The following is a 22716-nucleotide window of genomic DNA, read 5'->3' on the forward strand; positions in this document are numbered from 1 at the left end:
AAAGTAAACAGGGCAATTTTTCGATGAAGTGTTAGAGAAAAAATATGGAATCAATGCAGCATTCCAAACTAAGAGATCCAGAAATAAATCTATTGACCCGCAACATATTAAAATGCTCCACAATAAAATTATTAGCACAATAGTCGACCAATTAACCCTTTAGCATTCAGATTACTCTGTCAAATGTATTTATTCATAATGTTTTGAATAAATCATGTGTTATCTCATAGCTTCAAGATTTTAATGATGTGAGTATTTATTTTTAGAATGATACTACACGGTTGGTGTGAGAGGCTGGATCTGGTTGGTTTGAACATAAAACAGGTAAAATACTTGGATTTGATATGGCCGGTTTAAATACTTTAGTATTCAAAGCAAGATACTCATCCTTAGAAGAACTTAAATTCATGGAACTTTTCAATTTTAGCATAGCCAAAGAATATTGCAAAAAAATTGTGGGTGCTTTAAATTCTTTAAAAACCACTTATGGTAGTTTTTTTTTTTTTTTTGAGTGAACTAAATGTTATATATTCAATGGAAGATTATTAAAAAGCAAAGTGTAATTCAAAAATTATACATACTCTTGTTTCTGTAATCTATTAAAACAAAAGCAAGGGTTGAACAATTTCATCATTTTTGTTCAACATAGTCTTCATGCTTTTTGATGCACTTCTTCCAGTGGTCCACAAGCTTGCTTATTGTATCAGAGAAAAAGGTTTTTGCAGCCATCTTCCTGCACTTCTTTGTCTATAGCAATTTGACAACCTTGTAAAACATGTTTGAGCAATCCAAAGAGGTGATAATTGGAAGGGTCGAAATTTGGACTATATGCAGAGTGTTCCAGTAACTTGAAACCCAATTTTACAATGGTTTTAACTATGTGGATGGCCATATGTAAGCATGCATTGTTGTGCAACAACACTTGATTTGAGAATAGACCTCAATAGTTGGGGTGAATTGCTGATTTCTGTTTGTTGGCCACCATTTCACTGTTGCCTACATTGGAGACTGTAGACCCCTTTTTCAGGCATTGCATCCCCAAAAATGGTTAGCATAACTTTTTCTGTGGAGTCTTGAATTTCTTTTTCACTGGCTATTGTGGTGTTTCCACTCCACACTGTGCCATTTGAAGTGATGGATCCACCATTTAAATTCCAGCACAAAGTGAAGGGCTCCATCTATAACTATTCTCTCCAAAATAGCTTCACCTTTATTGTTGTTGCAGTTGAGTAAGCATTTACAGATCTTCACACAATTGTGCTTATGTGTAAGATCTCACGACACTCATTTTGCTTGTCGTGGATGATTTCTTATGCAGAAGCATCCCTTGAGCTTGTTGAATCTTGAAGTCAGTCACGGAGATTGATGGGCATCCTGCTCCCTCTTTGGACTTTATTCTTACTTGGTGCACACCTCCAGCAGAGTGGCCATGTTTACTCTGTAAGACAAGAAAACTGGAGTGGCCAAGGTCAAATCTTGCTTACATAACTGCAAGAGCACCACCTGTTAGATAGTGCTGAAGGCAGGCTGATCAACTTAAAGAAAGTATTGTATGTATGTGTGAGTGTATGTATTTGTATATATATATATATATATTTGTTTCTATGTATGTATATGCATATATATATGTGTGTATGCATTTGTATATATATATATATCTATACAATATGTTACATTACTCGGTAGTCAAGATAAAACTCTGAGTTTCAGATGCCGAGTTTTATCTTGACTACCGAGTAATGTATTGTATAGATAAATTTCCTCTATTTACATAATATTGAGGTCTCTTTCTTTCTTTTGTTATCTTACCGTTTTATCAATATATATATATATATATATATATATATATACCAGAGTCATTCTTGTTAGTTATTTTTTATTATAATCACCCCGCAAATTTTTATGGGTAACACCATACAAAATTCTGGTGCAGCTAAATTAAGTATCATATTCATTTGAATCTATATATATATATATATGTGTGTGTGTATGTAAATATTTGTATGTATGTATGTATATGTATACATATGTGTGTGTATTTGTATATATATATATATTTGTATCTATGTATGTATATATATATGTGTGTGTATATATATATACATTTTTATGTGTCTGGGTGTACATATACCATTGTCATCTCATTACTACCAACATCGCTAATGTCGCAACTAGTATTACCATCACACCACCAATAAAAGTATCATCATCAACAGTATTATCCCCCTCCCTCCACACCTCCATCATCCTTTATTAATTTTCTTTTTATTACTGATACAAACGTGTAAGAATCTTTCCAAATTGTGTAATTTCTTTGAAGGAAAAGAAACACACACAAGCTGGCAGACTGACCGTTTCTCGTATGGATCTGCCAAACATGTATCGATTGGTCAATGTTTAGATTAGTTGACATTTTGCCAAGCAACTGATGACATTATCAGACTGTTATTACAAGTGTGCTAGGAATTCTGACTTAAATGTCAACATAACTTCTAAAGATGGACCAGTTGTTGTTGTTCAACCCCAAGTCAAACCTGGCTGAACAGACCAATGATCAAAAGCACTCCAGCAGTGAACATCCCTATAATTTTTTCTGTGATATCTATGTATTACTCAGTATGTTCTTCCCTGTTTTAAAGATTGCTTGGGGAGATTTAACTGCTCTTTCTAACAAGCTGAATGACCAAAGTGCGGTTTCCCAGCAAATGCATTGAAAAAAGGGATGGAGTGCTGAGCTTGTTTCAAATAAATGTGCCTGCTCTGAGCACACACCTCAAGATTGGAGAGGAACAACTTAGTGGCCAGGGTGATGTTTTGATGGGATTTCCACAAGTGGTAGCAATTGAAAGTCTCCCACTTTTAGGGAAATTTGTTTTTGTTATTTCTCTTGTTTACACGTTTATTCTATATGTAATCCCATATTGTATCATGTTGTACCCTCCTTGATCTCTTTGTTAAGTTTTGCAGTTAATTAAGAAAGCATGACTATTGGTGCAAGCATGGCTGTGTGCGAAGAAGCTTGCTTCCCAACCACATGGCTCTGGGTTCAGTTCTAGTGTGTATCACCTTGGGCAAGTGCCTTTCACTGTAAATTGTGCTGACCAAAGCCTTGTGATTGGATTTGGTAGACAGAAACAGAAAGAAGTCCGTTGTGTGTGTATATATATATATATATTATATATATATATATATATATCTGTGTGTGTATTTGTGTCAGTTTGTCCCCCACCACCGCTTGACAACTGGTGTGTTTACATCTCCGTACAGCAAAAGAGACCAAAAATATAAGTATCAGGGTTTTAAAAAAATAAGTACTGGGGCCAATTCATTCAACAACAAAAATTCTTCAAGGCACTGCCCTCAGCATGGCTGCAGTCTAATGAGTGAAACAAGTAAAAGATAACAGATTATTAGTATTATTAAAGTGACACACTGGCAGTATTGTTAGCATGCCAAACAAAATGCTTAGTCTATGTCTTTCATCCTGTCAGAATAACACACCCCACACTCACACAATATACTCACAACACATCCTACACTCACAGGTATTCATTTTTCATCCAGTTACAGTTTTATGATACAGTCCAACCACCTCTCTTTATGTACTAACCTTAACCCTAACTTATCACCAATCACATTAATTTGCAGGACCCAACAGTTATCATGAAGTGTAGCAATGATAAATCTGCCTGATACAATCCATCACTTTCCACGTTACACTCAGAAAGAATTAAACTCAACACTAACAAATCACTCACCAATTATTCTACTATTTACAAGGCTACTGTGTATTGTGCCTGTTTATAACAGGACAGACTGACTGCTCTGTTTGGGGAGATAGAAACAGTGTAAACACTTGAGATGAGATAAAAACTATGGAATTGTAGTTGGTTAGAGATAAAAACTGTGGAATTGTAGTTGGTTAGCAGACTGACACCCTCTGTGTCAAGTTGGTCAGTCTCTTGAATACAAAAAAAAAATATGGTCAAATAAAAATCCAGAAATCAACTTGCTTTTTTATAAAAGTTTATTGGAACACTTATCCAATAAATGTGTAAAATGATTGAAAACATGTGAAAAAAAAACAAACTTTTTTGTGGAGGTAGGATGGAGACAGGGAAAAAAATTTAAAATTCAAATGAGAATGTTTTATATAATGTAAATGAAAACAAGTCTTATATATCAATCAAAATATATAACTACTGTTTTATGTACAACTGTTTTGGTTTCTTCTCTTCATTGTTCCACCCACCCCAATTTAAACATCCAAACAGCAATGATGAGAAAAACAGCTTTAGTTGTTAGTCTGTGGGAGCCATACATTACTCACTGGCTGGAGTGACAATGTGAAGTTGGTAAGGAACCAATTTGTTCTTCTTATGACAGCTATACAGCCATTTTGGATGTACAAAAGTTAGTTGTGGGTGGTTTGATAAAGCCTGAAAGATGCAATGGGAAGAGAAAAATGAGACTCAAAATTAAATAAATACATAAAATAATCTGTCTGTCTGTCCGTATGTATGTAATGATCACCACTGTTTCTTTTAACATCCACTTTTGCACAGGTCGAACAGAATTTATTAAGGCAGATTTTCTATGACAGGATACAATTCCTGTCACTAATTCTTACCCGTTTCCAAGGTAATATTTGCCAGAGCCAGACAAGTTTTCACAGAATATTAGAAATGAATGACATTCATTGCTTCTATGACAGTGACACTCATTTACACAATATCAACACAAGGAGGCACACACACATGCACACACGCATGCACGCACACACACACACACACACAAGCAACAGATTTCTTTCAGTTTCCGTCTGTTGAATCCATACACAGGGCTTTGGTCATCCTGAAGTTATTGTCAAAAACACTTGTCCAAGGTGTCACACTGTGGTATTGAACCTGAAACCATGCGGCCGAGAAGCAAACTTCTTAACCACACATTCACACTTGCACCTATGTACATATACATACATATGTGTGTGTGTGATCATCATCATCATTTAATGTCCGTTGTCTATGCTGGCATGGGTTGGATGGTTTGACCAGAGTTGGCAAGCTGGAGAGCTGCACAACTTTACAGAGTGAGCTGGGTGCTTTTACGTGGCACCGCATGGTTGCCTTTATGTGACACCACACAGGTGCTTTTACATGGTACCACATGGGTGCTTTTATGTGGCACTGTGGAACCACACAGGCACTTTTGTGGCACCGTACAAGTGCTTTTACATTGCATTGCACAGGCATTTTTATGTAGCACTGCACAGGCACATTTATGACACCGTCAGGAGTGATTTTTACATGGCACTGGCACAGGACTCTTGCAGGCTAATCCTCTCCACCAGAGGGACCAGATTCAACACTTTTACTGTGTCTATCTATCTATTTATCTATCAAGTAATTAACAACAGTATTAATATAATATTTCCTTAAATATCTTTGTTATTTAATATTTAGGTTGTGAAATAACTACACATCTCACAATTTATAGCTTAGCTGAGGTTAACTGATCATATTAATTAACAATTTAGCTTCTGTGTAGCTGGTTCATGTTGAAGAAACAGCAGCTAACTTTCTCTCTTTAAATCATATTCCACTGCCTTGAAAAAAAAAAAAGAAAAACAACAAGGACACATTAGATAATGTATTCATATAAACAGTATGTCTGTTAAAAAAGAAAAGGCAGGATGCTTCATTGTGGATGTCCTGTTGCTAAGAGAAAAACAGTAACTGATCATGAGAAAATAATCTTTGTATGCAGAAGATTCACAATAGCAATGAACACTAAGGACACAAAGGAAATAGATTTTCTGAGATGACACAGGATCGAGCAAGCACCTTAGACCTTTCTGTTGCTTGTGGCATAATGAAATGCATCCAGTTCATGTGAAGCCTTGCTGCCAAAATGAAGAAACAGAAGAGACATAGGCTCTGCAAAATCCCACAGTCAAGCCATCTGGGAGGGCAGTAACTCAGAATAAAATAAGACCTAGGGTAGTAGGGATACCTTAGTCTTGGTGCAGATAACCTCTCTATTCTTAGTTGTTCAATAAAATACAGTTAGCTCAGGCTTTCAAGAAGTTGGTAACTGAAAGGGCATCCAGTTATTAAAACTACACATAACAAATATGATTAGCAGTTTTTTTCTGTTACTACATGTGTGAGATACAGAATGTACCATGAGGTGAAATACTGTGAGATTTGTTCAACCAATGCCAAAATGGAAAAAAAAACCAAAACATAGTTATGGTGTTTTACTTCTACTATTTCAGCGAAGTTAATGAAGGAGCACTCACCTCATCAAAGTTATCATCCCATTGTTCAGATGTTACAACAAAGTTAACATCGTCATTCATATAATCTTCAACTTCACTGGAATATCAAAAAGGAAAAAATAACATGTAGGCTTTCATGATCATATCTTTAATGAAATAAAAATAACCAACAACTTGAAGAAATTTAGTAAAAATAACTGTCATGATGCTTGAAACAAAATTTAATGTGTCTTATCTTTATGATTAGTTAGAATTTAAACACAAGCAGTTTAAAACAGAGGTTGATTCAAGTGGGTTGTGACTCTGGCTTCAATGGTAAAGGCACCCTAAGCATAAAATGATGGGATGAAACTTCAATAAATTAAGCCTAACTGTTTAACCCTTTAGAATTTAAACCAGCCATATCCAGCCCCAAAATTCTACCTGTTTATGTCCAAACTGACCAGATCCAGCTTTTCACACCTATCCTACAATGTCATTCTAAAAATAAACCACATTACTAAAATCTCAAAGCTATGCAGGAATCCATGATTAATTCAAAATAATGTGAACAAATAAGAATTACAGTTGAGAGCATAATATGAATGTTAATGGTATAAAATTACAATATAACGAACAACTATTTTCTTTAATTACTAATAAATCTCCACTGATATCAATTTCTCTAGAAATCTTATAATACTACTCAATAGTAATTTTGCCATAAGGGTGATGAATGAAAGGGATATTAATAAATGATTTTAACAGACTCAAGGAGGGGTCTAGTTGATTACATTAACCCTAATACTTCACTGGTACTTTATTTTATTGGCACTAGAAGGCTGAAGGCAAAGCTGACCTCAGAAGGTTTTGAACACAAAATGTAAATAAATAGTGCATGGCGTTTTGTCTGGTAGTACAATAATTCTACCATCCCTCATCAACATATTTGATAATATTAATAATAATAATGATGATGATTTCAAATTTTGGTACAAGGCCAGCAATGTTCACCTGGTACTTATTTTATAGACCCCGAAACAACAAAAGGCAAAGCCAACCTTGGCTGAATTTGAACTCAGAACGTGAAAATGGATGAAATGCTGCTAAGCATTTTGGTCAGCACAGTAACGATTCTGCCAGCTTGCCATCTTAATAGTAATAAGAATCCTTTCTACTATAGGCACAATGCCTGAAACTGTTGGAAAAGGGGGCTAATCAATTACATCAACCCCAGTGTTTCACTGGTACCTAATTTATTCACCTCGAAATGATAAAAGGCAAAATTAACCCTGGCAGAATTTGAACTTAGAATGTAACAATGGGCGAAATACCACTAACCATTTAGCCTGGTGTGCTAACGATTCTTATTTCTTTATTGCCCACAAGAGGCTAAACATAGAGGGGACAAACAAGGACAGACGAAGGGATTAAGTCGATTACATCGACCTCAGTGCATAACCGGTACTTAATTTATTGACCCCGAAAGGATGAAAGGCAAAGTCGACTTCGGTGGAATTTGAACTCAGAACGTAACGGCAGACAAAATACTGCTAAGCATTTCGCCCGGTGTGCTAACGATTCTGCCAGCTCACCACCTTACCTTAATAATAATAATTTCTAGTAACAAGAACAATCAGTAGCATATGGATACTTAATTTAGGTTGTCAGCATAAAGTGTACAATTCTATTTACAAAATGAAAAAAAGAAAAAAAAACAAATGCAACACTCGAATCCGTTTCAGCACTCTATTGAGTAAGTATTGCTAACTCAATTCTACTACAAACTCTTTCTGTTCACCTGTTTGTGGTAGTGAATGCTGGGCAGCGATGGCGTTTTGTTTCGTTGTTCATGAGAGGAGGGAGTGTTTGTCTGTCTCTATCTCTGAATACTGTATGTGACAACTTAACTCTTACCATCACCAAGATTTTCAAATGCTACACTAGACGGCAGAAATCAATAAACCATTGTGTCAAGAAGCAAAAGCTGCCAGTCTCACTAGTCTAGTCAGTCTCTTTGATTATTTATAGACATTATTTCTTCCCCTTTTATTTTTATATTTCTATTTTTTTTACTTGTTTTTTTTTTATTTTCAGAACTTTATGAAAAGGACCAATAACAGATTCTCTACTCCTGTTTATTTAGATTTCGTGATTCATTGGTTTAATTCAATTTTGCGAATAATATATACCTATATACAAATATGATGATCAACATCATCATCATCATCGTTGTCATAATATCCATTTTTCCATGCTCACATGAGCTGGACGTAAGTTGTTGAGGGTGGATTGTCCTATGGTTGGATACCCCACCCCTGTTGTCAACCCATACCTGCTTCCAAGCAAGGTAATATTATTAACTCATGGGCAGACATGTTTTCATGGAAGATTGGAAATGAGGGATACCACTTGCATAATTGTGACACTTGTTTACAACTATCACCTAATATAATAATAATAATGAAATTATTGTATACAGTGCTCAGGTGCACCACAACTTGTCAGAAAGTGCATATAAAGTACATGCAGTAATGTAGAAATGTCTGGAAAGCGAACAATGTATGAGTCAGATACATGCTTGTGTGTGTATGGAGGGGAGAAAATCAAGTGTAGTGTTGGCGAATCTCAGGAAGCATGGAAGTTTTGAAGGATGCAGTGCTCCGACTACTAACAACTGATGCCGGCAGTTTGTTCCATGCTTCAGCAACTCTCAGCGTGAAAAAATGTTTCCTGACGTCATGGGAGCTGTGCTGTTTTCTTACTTTGTAAATATGTCCACGGGTGTTAGATGGATGGAGTTTGAAAAGGTGCTCAGAGTTATTGTTTGTACGATGGTTGATAATTTTATGGGTGTCTGCCAAGTCAGCTGCCAGACGTCGGAGTTTCAATGTGTCCATGCCAGGGAAGTAAGGCGTTCAGGATATGGCAAATGCCTGATGGAGGGTATTCTTTTGGTTGCACGTCGCTGAACAGCTTCCAGACAATTGATATCCTGGGCAAGATAGGGGTTCCTATCAGGGCAAGGAGACAGTAATATGCATACACACAGATCTGGAGATGTCTCCATATATCTTGTGAGACCACACACCTCCACCTGGGAAGTTCTTCAACAAGGTACATAGGGAAAGTTTCAATGGAAGACCAGCAGATATCGATATATGCAAATATCTCCAATCCATACCACTTTATATATATATATATCTTGTGAGACCACACACCTCCACCTGGGAAGTTCTTCTACAAGGTACAATTCTAGGGAAAATTTCAATGGAAGACCAGCAGATATCGATACATGCAAATATCTCCAATCCATACCACTTTATATATATATAATTTTTTTACACATCACCCTTGATGCACCTGGACACATCATCTTATCAATGATGGTTTGAGCTTTTCAACATCAAACGACCTCACCCAGGTGAGGAGTTGATCAAACCCTAGCTCATGTTCAGTTAGCATAACCCTTGGTAGGACTGACCCCTTTCAGGGCTTGCAACTCCTGATCCATAGTTGACCTGATGTCCTTCTACCTTCTGGTCCCTGTGATGCCTAGCATGTAGTAAGCTTTGTGGAGGGACTAACTTACAAATCCTCTGCAAGCCACCTCAATGGCATCAAACCTTGCTTACCACTCATTGTTTTGGTGTAACTCCAGCAACTCAGCATATTTTCTCCTCTTGCTCTGTGTGTGTGTGTGTGATCGAGCAGACCTATTATGAAAGATGTTCCAGCTATGATCATTTATGGTGTTTCCAAAGACCAAATCATGTGTTTTTTTTGTTGTTGTTAAGATATTGGGAGATTTAGAGAGAAACAAAAATATTTGGCATGGATGAGAGGTGAGACAATTAAGAACTGGAAAGAAAAATTGGGTTTAGGTGGAGGTAGTTGGTATATAGTCATCAAGTTCAGGAGAGAATGCAGAAACAGTCGTAGTGGCAGTACAAAACATAAAGGGGTTACTTCTGAACTTAATTTACACCTGTTGTCACCTGTTGGCTCCATGTGGGCAAAGTTATGTATTTTCCTGCAGAAGTTGTGCCCTACTTTATGGATGATTATTTGTTCTTAGTCACTGAAATCACAATAACATACTAAGTATGCATTTGATCAACAATATGATGCATTAACTCCCACCACAACCACCAGCAACACATTAAAGTACAGCCACCTTTCACTCGCAAGTGAGTATGCCTTGGTCATATGTACCATACTTTTACAAATGCACATCATATAGTCACAAGCAGATGTAAACACCTTGGCATCTCTATACTTGATTCAAAGAACCATCTAAGACAGGGGTCCATAGTAATCATTTCAGGGACCATGAAAAAATTGTGTTTCAGACCAATAAAATTTATGAGCAATAAATTGGTTATACACCCACAATACACAAAATATTTTAACAATTTTAATACAAGTCCTAATATTTTTTAATTATAAAAATAGGATTTTTTAAACATTGAATGGTTGTGGGGGTCTACCTAAGTAAAATAGGAATCAAAGGGATCTATAGGTAAAATATGGTTGAGAACCCCTGATCTAAGATATGACAGTGGGAAGGAGAGAGGGTTGTAAACAGCAACTGATTGGTACTCATTCAGTGAACTGGAACAACATGAAATGTCTTGTTCAAGGTCATAATGTGTTGCCTAGTCTAGGAATAAAACAATTTTATGATCATAAAGTCAAATGCCTTAACAAACATTAGGTCATGTATCTTCACATTATCATTCTACAATAAAAAAGGAAATATGTTGGTAATACATCAATACGTATAAACATAAAGAACTAACAAGACTGGAGAATTGCTTACCCATTATATGCAATAATGTATCGAGTTAGCTCATGCCGGTCTGATTCATTGAAGTTTCCATAAAGGAAGAAGTGTTTGTCTGAAAAGAAGTCTGGCAGGATGGGCAATTCAGAATCTGAATCACTGTTTTTATCTTCATCAACATCTGTGGCAGCATCGAAAGCATCATCATCATCATCACTGTTTCTGTTATTTTTGTCATGATCATTATCATCATCATCATCATCATCATCATTGCTGTTAATTTCCAAAGTATCTGCTGCATGGGAAATGAATGAGGATGGTCCAGCATCAGATGAACTAGATGATTCTGACTGTATATTTGCAGCATTTTTGATCCTACAAAATAAACATTAAGAAAAACTGTTATTTAACAGGTTTCAATGGATTGTGCCATTTTATGGAGGTCGGGGTGGATATTCTTTTCCACATGATAAGATCATAATGTATATACATCATTAGCATAGTGGATATGAATGTTGTTACCCTTAGTTTAGAAATAAAGGTTTTCCAGTTCAAATCTAGACCAGAATAAGATGCATAATGTTGACCAGAAATCAAACTGATCAAAATGCAGTGCAAATGGTCTTTCGATTACTCTTTTACTCATTTTAGTCATTAACTGCAGCCATACTGGGCCACAGCCTTGAAAAATCTTTAGTCAAACAAATCAACCCCAGTACATAGTTTTTTTAAAGCCTGGTACTTATTCTGCCAAACTGCTAAGTTACAGAGACATAAACACACCAACACTGGTTGTCAAGCAGGGGTGGGAGACAAACACAGATACACACACACATGTGTGTGAGTATATATACACACACAACCAGCTTCTTTCAGTTTCCATCTACCAAATCCACTCACAAGGCTTTAGTCGGCCCAAAGCCATATAATAGAAGACACTTGTCTAAGGTGCAACACAGTGGGACTGAACCCAAAAATCTTTAATCTCTAAAAGTGAGGTTCATACTGCATTTACTTGTGTATAATAGCAAATCATGTACACTGTGTGTATATAATTATGAGCAATGAAATCCTGCTAAAAATATTATCTCAGATGTAACACACATTAACTTTTCTTTAGAAAGAAAGGAGAAAAGAGTGTTTAGTAAGATTTATTGTAATGCTGGAAAGGCTGAATAAAAAATAAATTGAACTTTAGCAATATTAGCAGTAAAGCTGTCATTATGAAAATCACAGGACCATGTCTTTTGATAAGAAAAAATACATATTCATCATTTCATTTTAATGTCACCTTTTCCATGCTTGCATGGGTTGGACATAGTTTACTGAGGCATATTTTCTACAGCTGGATGCCCTTCATGTCTGCAAGCAAGGTAATATCTCCCCATGGCCAAGCATATTCTAATAGAATATTGGAAACGAATGACACTGCTTGTATCACAGTGACACTCCTTTACAACTAAACAAGGTAACACAAACATACATATATAAGATGGATTTCTTTCAGTTCTTGTCTTCCAAATCCACTCACAAGGCTTTGGTCAACCAAGGGATATAGTAGAAGACACTTGCCTGAGATGATATTCACTGGGACTGAATCTGGAACCAGGTGGTTGGAATGTGAACTTCTTACCACAAAGCCATGCTTGGTTTGAAATTGTGGCACAAGGGCAGCAATTTGGGGAGGAGATAAGTCAATTATATCAACCCTTGGTGTTCAACAGGTACTTCTTTAATCAACCCCAAAGGAATGAAAGGCAAAGTTGACCTCAGCAGAATTTAAACTCAGAACATCAAGGCAGAAGAAATGCTGCTAAGCATTTTGGCCCAGTGTACTAATGGTTCAGCCAGTTCACCACTGTCATGCTTACATATATTATTATGCATGAATGAATACAACAGGCAAAAATGTTCAATTATATTAATAAGAACTCATCTCATATTCAGACATTTATTTTCTTTCTACCATAATTCAATAGTTATTAGTGCTGAACTGTTGCCCACATGGTCATGAGTTTGAACCTTGCTGACACTTACTGTTTTATACCTCTGAGCAATGCACAAGACTCAGTTTGCCCCAGTGTGTCTCACTAACAAACCAGTTCCACTCACACTTAATCCATAATATTTGTCAATGAGAAAACTGATAAACCAATGTTTTGGAACAAAACTAAGTTGAGGAATTTCTTCTACCCAATTTACACAGATGATTACTGTTGCTATCATAAGTGCAGTGAACCAGTGATTGTTCTGTTGGAAAGCAGTAATCAATGACATTGGTAATATAAATACGTTCCACATCTAGGCACAGGCATGACTGTCCAGTAAGAAGCTTGCTTCTCAACCATGTGGCCTTGGGTTCAATCCCACAGTGTGGCATCTTGGACAAGTGTCTTCCACTACAGCCCTTGGCCAAACCAATGCCTTATGAGTGGATTTGGTAGATGGAAAGTGAAAGAAGTCCATCATTTATATATATATGTGTGTGTGTGTGTGTGTTTGTCCCCCACTACTGCTTGACAACCAATGTTAGTTTATGTTCCCAGAACCAGGCGGTTTGACAAAAAGAGTACCAAACTTAAAAATAAGTAAAGGAGTCAATTTGCTTGACTAAACTCCTCAGGGCAGTGCCGGAAGACTGAAAGAAATAAAAAAACCTTCAGGGCAGTGTCTGAAGACTGAAATAAAAAAAAAAAAAAGAGATAAAAGAAGATATTGTCTAACTAGACTGAGGAGGTGGGGCTTGAACTTCAGCATACTGGGCCTTAATGTATAGGTAAATTTATTGCAAGCTTTGAGAAAAGATATGCTGTGATATTAACTGTACATTCACATATACAGTGTTTCAAATTTGTTCCAACTTCATTATTTTTTTAGCAACTATTTTTAAATGTTTGTATTGGGATAATTTATTTGCTGGAGCAATGTTTATACAGCTGGATGGTGTCCTTCCTTCCTCTAACCATGAAATTCCAAGAACCTCATTATTATCCGGTGATGTAAAACAGAATAAGCAAAGTTATATACTCAGTTGAGGGCCACAACAGAATGGCTGTAGTAAGATCTGAACTTACAACCATGTGGTTAGCTGTCCAGCACCTTTACCTCACAGCCAATGAAGGCATATACATAAAAATAGAAAGAAAATCGAGAAGCGATACTCCATTATCAATCAAAGAGTACTTGAAAAAGATATGGGTTCTGTTTCTTGCTCCAGTTCCTTGTTGAATCATCAAAGAAAAAGAAACAAACTACAAAAGCAACAAAACTTATATGTTTCAATACAATCTTTCATATTATTCATGTTAGCAACTACCACCACCACCACCACCACCACTCTCTTCTGTACAGTTTCTATGGTAACAAGATGTGGCACATAAGTCCTGTCCAACCAACACGGATATCCTGTTGGACATCAGTCAAGATGGATACAAAATAGGGCAGTAGCATTTTACCATCCACATACACTAAAACATATATTCATACATCTAAAGTTAGCAAAACGACTCTCTTGGCACTGTTACCATGGTAACAATAGCAATGCAATACACGTATTCGACCCATGGCAGCACCAAACATTCTCACAGATCTTAACATCTATTACTACTACTACTACTACTACTACTACTACTACTACTACTACAAATACTGCTGCCACCGCCACCACTGCTCTTGCAACTAGTAGTTACCTTCTGACTTCATCATCTGTGTCTTCTTCAGATACTACGCCTTCTTCTTCATCGGTGGACTCTCGGTCTGAAGATAGAATAAACAATAAACATGTTTACATAACATTTCACACACATGACTGTTGCTATAGTAACAAAGAAGGAAGCAACAGAAATATTACCATCATCATCATCATCATCATCAACCACAAAAACGAAAATATCAACATCACAATATGCTCACAATGACACAACACAGCCCACACTTACACAACTCCACCTCCCCTCATACAATACAGCTCACTCACACCACACACTCAGCCCATCCCATACTCACACAATATTGCCCACATTCACACAACACACCTCACACTCACACAACACAGCACAGCCCACACTTACACAATACAACTCATGTTCACATAGCTCACTCAATACACCCCACACCCCACACCCACACAACACATCCTACACTCACATAGAATCCCACACCCATACAATATATCCTACATACCCTCCATGGATGGTAAATATTCAGGATCACTTTTACTCTTTGACAATCTCGACTGTTGTGAATAGTCTTCCTCTTCATCGATCACCTGGGTTTGCTGCTCCTCCTCTTCCTCCTCCTCCTCCTCATCATCCTTTTTCTCTTTCTCTTTTTTCTGCTTTTTCCCTTCATCCTTCACTTGCACTTTGTCTGCTTTTTCATCCTCCTCTTCTTCGTCTTCCAGTTGGTATCTGGAAAAGAAGAACAGTATCCTCATTAATATGTATGTGTGTGTAGGTGTATGTGTAAGGATATCTATATATATATATATCATCATCATCATTTAACGTCCGTTTCCATGCTAGCATGGGTTGGACGATTTGACTGAGGACTGGTGAACCAGATGGCTGCACCAGGCTCCAGTCTGATTTGGCAGAGTTTCTACAGCTGGATGCCCTTCCTAACGCCAACCACTCTGAGAGTGTAGTGGGTGCTTTTACATGCCACCAGCATCAGGGCCAGTCAGGTGGTGCTGGCAATGGCCATGCTCAAATTGTGTTTTTTATGTGCCACCTGCACAGGAGCCAGACCAGTAGCACTGGCAATGACCTCGCTCAAATGTTTTTTCACGTGCCACTGGTACAAGTGCCAGTAAGGTGACGCTGGTAACGATCACGCTCGAATGGTGCTTTTTACATGCCACCGGCAAGGAATCCAGTCAGCTGCTCTGACAACGATCATGCTCAGATGGTGCTCTTAGCGCTCAACTAGCACAGATGCCAGTCATCGAATTTGATTTTGACTTTACTTGCCTCAACGGGTCTTCATAAGCAGAGTTTAGTGTCCAATGAAGGAAAGGTATGCATAAGTGGGCTGGTTACACCCCTGGCATAAGCCACAGGTTAAGGTCTCACTTGGCTTGCCAGGTCTTCTCAAGCACAGCATATATCCAAAGGTCTCGGCCACTAGTCATTGCCTTGGTGAGGCCTAATGTTCGAAATATATATAATATATATATATATATATATTATATATATATATATATATATATATATATATATATATAAGTATGTGTGTGTAGATTTCGTGATACAAACAGGAAAATAGAAATCAAAACATGAGTATATACATAATTTTTATTAATAATATGCAGAAGATGCAGAGTGACTCAAGGGATAAGAAATTTGCACAAAACTCTTTCTGCCAATTATTAATATAAAAAAAAAAAAGTACATACAGGCTCAGGAGTGTGGTAAGAAGGATGCTTCCTAACCACATGGCTCTGGGTTCAATCCCACTGTGTGGCACATTCAGCAAGTGTCTTTTACTATAGACTTGTTATTATATCCATTTTGTTCTCCTATATAACCTTAAACTGAATCACCTGCTACCGTACAACTTTACAAAAGACTGTACCTACCCAGGTAATAACTAGGAGCGACTTTGCATTTAATTATCCCTTAGAGGTTTTAAACCCCTCTAATTGATTCCTACACTATATATATATTTTTATTAATATTTAGCAGAAGTAACAGGTTAACTTAAGGTCCAAGAGTTTTGTACATTGGCACTTATCAAATATATAATCCACATGAGAAACAAGAGCTGATGACAAGAAGGACATCCAGCCATAAAGTTTTACCTTAATAAATCTATATCCAACTCATGCCAGCATAGAAAAGTGATATATACCACCACATTTAGTAAAGTGAGTATAAACAGAGAAGAAAATTAATTGATTAAAATCAAAGCCTATGTGATGAACAATAATTATGTTAATAAACTCTGGTTAAAAAAGGCAGGGGAAACAACCACTGGAATTTGAATAAAGATTAATTGAAACAGAATGCAATGAGGAAGGATGCTGATCTTTGGTAGCACAATAACATTGCTGTAGAGGGCAGTAAATGTAGCCCCATGTGATGGTCACAACAAGAATGTATTTGATTATAAATCTGCTTCATCAGAATTCAACTAGGACTAAACAACAACAACAAAAGCAACCAAGTAGAAAAGTCAACAGCATACCTAACCACACTCAAGCTATAAAAAGAGAGAAAGCTGTCCTCTTGCCAGATCAGTAAAAACTTTACTGAAACAATACTTACTTCCTCCAAGGTAGGAGTGTTCTTTGTTTGTGACAATCCAACACCCATTGTTTTGTAACTATTCTGCCTTGTCCCTTGACCATATTATACTTTGGTGTATTAGCAAATGCACACCTGGAAAGAAAAAAGATGGAGAACTACATATAAAACATTCTTTGACTGTTTCAGGATTTCTGAGGCCAGTTCTGATTAATCAGATCTATGCCACAACACTCACTAGTCTAAAAGATAATATACGAACTCACTTGTTTAAAATGTTTAACCGTTTTTTTGAATAAGTGTATTGTATCCTGGTATATTGTAAAAAGCAGCTAATGGGGTTGGCATTAGAAAGGCATCCAACTGTAAAATATTGGTTTCAGCAGTTTTGAGATAGGAGGTAAGTTGATTACATTGCCCCCAATATTCAACTGGTACTCATTTTATCGACCCTGAAAGGATGAAGGACAAAGTGGACCATGGCAGAATTTGAACTCAGAACACAAGGATGGATGAAATGCCACTGAGCATATTGCCTAGCATTCTAATGGTCCTGCCAGCTCACCACCTCAAATCCAACCATCAAATATTGCTTCCAACGGTTTTGTCCAATCTATGATAGCATGGAAAATTGGACGTAAAAACAATTATGATGATGACTTGTCTAACATGTAAGATACACATGTATTTATCTAAACATTTAGGAGACCTATTGAGTCAAGTACATCAACATCAAAGTCAAATCAAACCACAATCAAATGGAAATTGTAGTTGTGGCTGATGCCAGCACCGCCTGTCTGGCTCCCTGTGATGGTGGCACATAAAAAGCACTATCCATACATGGTCGATGCCAGCCTCTTTGCCCTGACTGGCTCCTGTGCCAGTGGCACTTGAAAAGCACCATCCGAACATGGCCGATGTCAGCGCCGCCTTCACTAGCTCCCATGCCAGTGGCACTTAAAAGCACCATCGAAATGTGGTCGATGCCAGCCCCCTCTGGCTCCCATGCCGGTGGCACATAAAAGCACCATCAAAACGTGGGCCAACGGTGGCATGTAAAAAGCACCCACTACATGCTCAGAGTGGTTGGCGTTAGGAAGGGCATCTTTCGGAGAGGCACTGAGCACCTACATGCACACATATACATACGGCAGTAACTTCCGCCTACCGAATTCAATCACAAAGCTTCAGTCGGCTCGGGGCTATAGTAGAAGACACCTGCCCAAATTTCCACGCAGTGGGACTGAACCCAAAACCATGTAGCTAGGAAGCAAGCTCCCTAACCACACAGCCATCCAGCTGTAGACAACACTGCCAGATCAGATTGGAGCCTGTGCAGCTTCCTGGCTTCCCAGACCCCCAGTTGAATTATCCAACCCATGCTAGCATGGAAAATGGATGTTAAACGATGATGATGATGATGATGATGATGAAGGTGGCAAGCAGGCAGAAATGATAGCATACTGTGCAAAATGTTTAATGGCATTTTGTCCATCTGCACATTTTGAGTCCAAATTCCACTGAGGTTGACTTTGCCTTTCATCATTTGGTGGTCAATAAAATAAGTACCAGTTGTGTACTGGAGTTGATGTAACCAATTGAACTTCTCCCTCAAAACTACTGGCCTTGTGCCAAAATTTGAAATCAATATACACTCTTACTTCCCTTTTATCTTTTGTTTCAGTTATTAGACTGTGGCCATGCTGGGGCACCACCTTGAATTTTTAGTCAAATGAATTGACCCCAGTACATATTGTTTTAAGCCTAGTACTTATTCTATCAGTCGCTTTTGCTGAACTGCTAAATTATGGGGATGTAAACACACCAACTCTGGCTGTCTTGTAGTGGTGGGGGACAAACACAAACACACACACACAAAACACATATATGACAAGCTTCTTTCAGTTTCTGTCTACAAATCCACTCAAAGGCTTTGGTTGGCCCAAGGCTTATAGAACACTTGTCCAAGGTGCCATGCAGTGGGACTGAACCTGGAACCATGGGGTTGGGAAGCATGCTTCTTACCACACAGCCATGCTCGTGTTTTAAAGATAATCTAATATACACATTTACATTTTCCATCATTTATGTCAGATCTTATAATCTGAAAGTATTTCTTTTTATGATAAAACTACAAGTTGTTTATAGCAGAATTTGAACTCAGTGACTTGATGTTACCAGACATATAACAAACTGTCTATTTTATTACCTCAGCAGCTAAGTTTAGCAAATTCTTTGCTTTCATATCACAACCAGATTCCTTGAACGAAATAACATTTCAAGAGTTACTCTGAAACAATGTGTCCTAGAATCAGCTTCTCTCTTAACCAAGTTTTTTAACTTCTTCCCTCCTTTACCACACCTACTGGGAATCATGAATACAAGCACTCCCATGGGTACAGACACTTCTCGTTCCAATATTATTTTATCACTCATGTTTCAATATCACTATGGCAAATAAGATGGTGAGCTGATAGAATCATTGGGATGCTGGGCAAAATGCTTCATGGCACTTTGTCCATCTTTATGGTCTGAGTTGAAATTCTTCCAAAGTTGACTTTGCCTTTCATCTTTTTGGGATTGATAAAATAAGCACCAGTTGAGCACTGGGGTTGATGCAATTGACTTACCCCATCCCTTGAAATTGCTGGCTTTGTGCCAAAATTTGAAACCAATATACTAAGGTGAATAAGGTGGCGAGCTGGTTTTTCATCCCTCCTTACATTCTGAGTTCAAATTCCACTGAAGTCAATTTTGCTTTTTGTCCTTTTGGGGTAAAAGAAAATATGTACCAGTTAAGCACTGGGGTTGATGAAATCGACTATCTTCATCCCACCAAATTTCAGGCCTTGTACCCATAGCAGAAAGGAATATTGCTGGGGCAAACAAGGCAGCAAGCTGGTAGAATTGTTACAGTGCTGGGCAAAATGTTTAATAGCATTTTGCTTGTCTTTACATTCTGAGTTCAAACTCTGCTGAAGTCAATTTTGCCTTTCATCCTTTCAGGGTAGATAAAATAAGCACCCGTTAAACACTGGGGATGATGCGATTGATTTAACCCCTGGCCTTGTGCCAAAATTTGAAACCAATTACTAGAGTGAATCATGAATAATTATCTTTACTAAAACCTTGAATCACTTTCTCAATAAACCTCAGATTTGTTTCTAAAAGCCAAAGATGCATTGGCCATGTACACAGTCTGTAAAATAAATAGTTTCTAGCTTTAGGAAAGTCACAACAAATTCAAATGTATTCTCAAACCACTGATAAAGTAGATGCAAACTTCCTGGAAAAAAAAAACAATCCAACTTTCTAATGATTTAGTGTCAGAATTAAAAACTTCATTTTCAAGTAACCTGGTGAGTTCATCTCTCTACAATATGCACACACAGGAAGAGATAAAATCTAACAAAACATACATAAATCTGATAGCTGCAGCTGTTTACATCTGTGAGTTGTTTGTACTTTATGGTATATGTTTATAGCCAGGCAGACTGGGTCAGTGGAAAATTATGTTGGCCATGGACACGATGCAGTAATGGTGATGAAACATGAGTCACTGATTTCTCAGCTAGTAAAAGTACAGTATTATTAAAGGACTGTATAAAGCATCAACTAAAACCAAGGCAAACATAGGTTTCACCTCTAATCCATTTAAACTCCATTTCAACCAAGTACATAGACATTTCAAAACACACATACAAAAAATAACACTTCTCTTCATAGATACATCTGGGACTTGAAAACTAAAAATAAATAGTATGATTTAAAACAGAACATTTTATCTGAAGTAAAATCATATTCTGGAAACAAAAAAATATGCCCACAGGCATATGGCATAGTGGTTAAGAGCGCGGGCTACTAACCCCAAGATTCCGAGTTCGATTCCAGGCACTGACCTGAATGAATGTGATGATGATGATGATAACAACATCGAAATAAGGAACGAGAACCCAAGTTTGAAATTTCCCCATATCAGCCTTCAAAACTTTCAGATAGGGACCACTGGACTCTTACTTGAATTCTTAGAAAGAATCACAAAAGTACAGTGCCCAAAATTACTGCAGAGCTTAATGACCACCTTGAGAACCCAGTTTCCACAAAAACGGGAGCTGCACAAAGCCAGATATCAATGGGAGGGCTGCAACCAGAAAACCACTACTTTCAAAAACAAACATTGCAAAGCTTTTAGAGTGGAGTAAAATCCTACAGAATTGGTCCATAGAGCAGGGAAAGAAGGTTATTTTCTCGGACGAGTCATTCTTTACCTTATTTCCGACCACCAGCTGAGTATACATGTGGAGACAGCCAAAAGAAGCATTTGACTCAGACTGCCTTCTTCCAACAGTTAAACCTGGAGGAGGATTTGTGATGATTAGGGGGGATGGGGGAGGGGCGCTATATCTTGGAAATCTGCCAGCCCAACGGTTTCCCTTCATGGCAGAATTAATAGTCAAGACTAGTTAAGTACTTTATCTGATCAAATTCATCCTATGGTTGCAGAACTGTTTCTGGGGAAAAACGCAATCTTTCAGGATGATAATGCACCAATTCACATAGCTTAAGTTGTTACTGAATGATTAATAAGAACATTCTTGTAAAGTTGAACATCTTATCTGGTCACCACAGTAGCCAGATCTCAATATTATTGAACATTTATGGTATATTTTAGAAAAACAAGTAAGGAGTTGATATCCTCCACCATCATCACTACAAGAACTGGAGAATGTTTTAGCTGAAGAATGGACAAAAATTCTTTTGGAAAAACTTTGTACGAGTCCATACCTCGTAGAATTCAAGCTGTAATTACTGCCAAATGCAGTCCAACCCCATATTCAAATAAATTTGTTTGAAATTTTAAGGTGTTTCCATTATTTTGTCCAACCCCTATCAACCACCTCACCAACAACAACACTGAACACCTTTTTGATCTCCATGTGTCTATCACACGTGGACATGCCTACAAAGTCAGAAAACAACACAGCTCCCATGACTTTCGGAAACATTTTTTCACGCTCAGAGTTGCTGAAGCATGGAATAAACTGCCTGCGTCAGTTGTTGACTGCCATGACACTGCATCCTTTAAGGCCCTCATGCTTTCCGAAATCTGCCGAAACTACACCTGATTATATATACACTTTAGATGAGTTGTAGTGCACCTGAGCACTGTACACAATTGTTGTTATTATTATTATTATATATCTATATCTATATATATATATATACATATATATGTATATATATATATATATATGTATATATATATATGTATATAAAGTTAATCCAAACATGAAAACATCAAGAGAAAACACAACAATGCGAGGACGTGGAACAAATATAGTATTATTGGACGCTCAGGAAGGAAGGGAAGAAGGAGGGTTTTACGTTTCGAGTGGAGCTCTTCGTCAGAAACATAGGAAAAGGAA

The 22716-nt window shown here is 37.4% G+C and overlaps 1 protein-coding gene across 3 annotated transcripts in view; it reads right to left on the minus strand.

Moving 5' to 3' along the window:
- Positions 1–4225: 4225 nt before the first annotated feature.
- The window catches only part of LOC115221560 (DNA repair protein XRCC1), a 47842-nt gene continuing 29351 nt past the window's right edge, over positions 4226–22716 (minus strand). For 2 of the 3 annotated variants that reach the window (XM_029791762.2, XM_029791763.2), the window contains exons 10-15: positions 17312–17425; positions 15228–15454; positions 14735–14801; positions 11082–11420; positions 6302–6377; positions 4226–4439 (exon numbers count right to left, since the gene is read on the minus strand). In XM_029791762.2, the coding sequence (XP_029647622.1) occupies positions 4323–4439; positions 6302–6377; positions 11082–11420; positions 14735–14801; positions 15228–15454; positions 17312–17425 (940 nt within the window). In that variant the 3' untranslated portion in view covers positions 4226–4322. The remainder of the gene's footprint in view (positions 4440–6301; positions 6378–11081; positions 11421–14734; positions 14802–15227; positions 15455–17311; positions 17426–22716) is intronic. The other variant, XM_036510847.1, reaches the window with a different exon arrangement.

This window comes from Octopus sinensis, linkage group LG18 (assembly GCF_006345805.1).
Source record: "Octopus sinensis linkage group LG18, ASM634580v1, whole genome shotgun sequence".
Taxonomy (NCBI): Eukaryota; Metazoa; Mollusca; class Cephalopoda; order Octopoda; family Octopodidae; genus Octopus; species Octopus sinensis.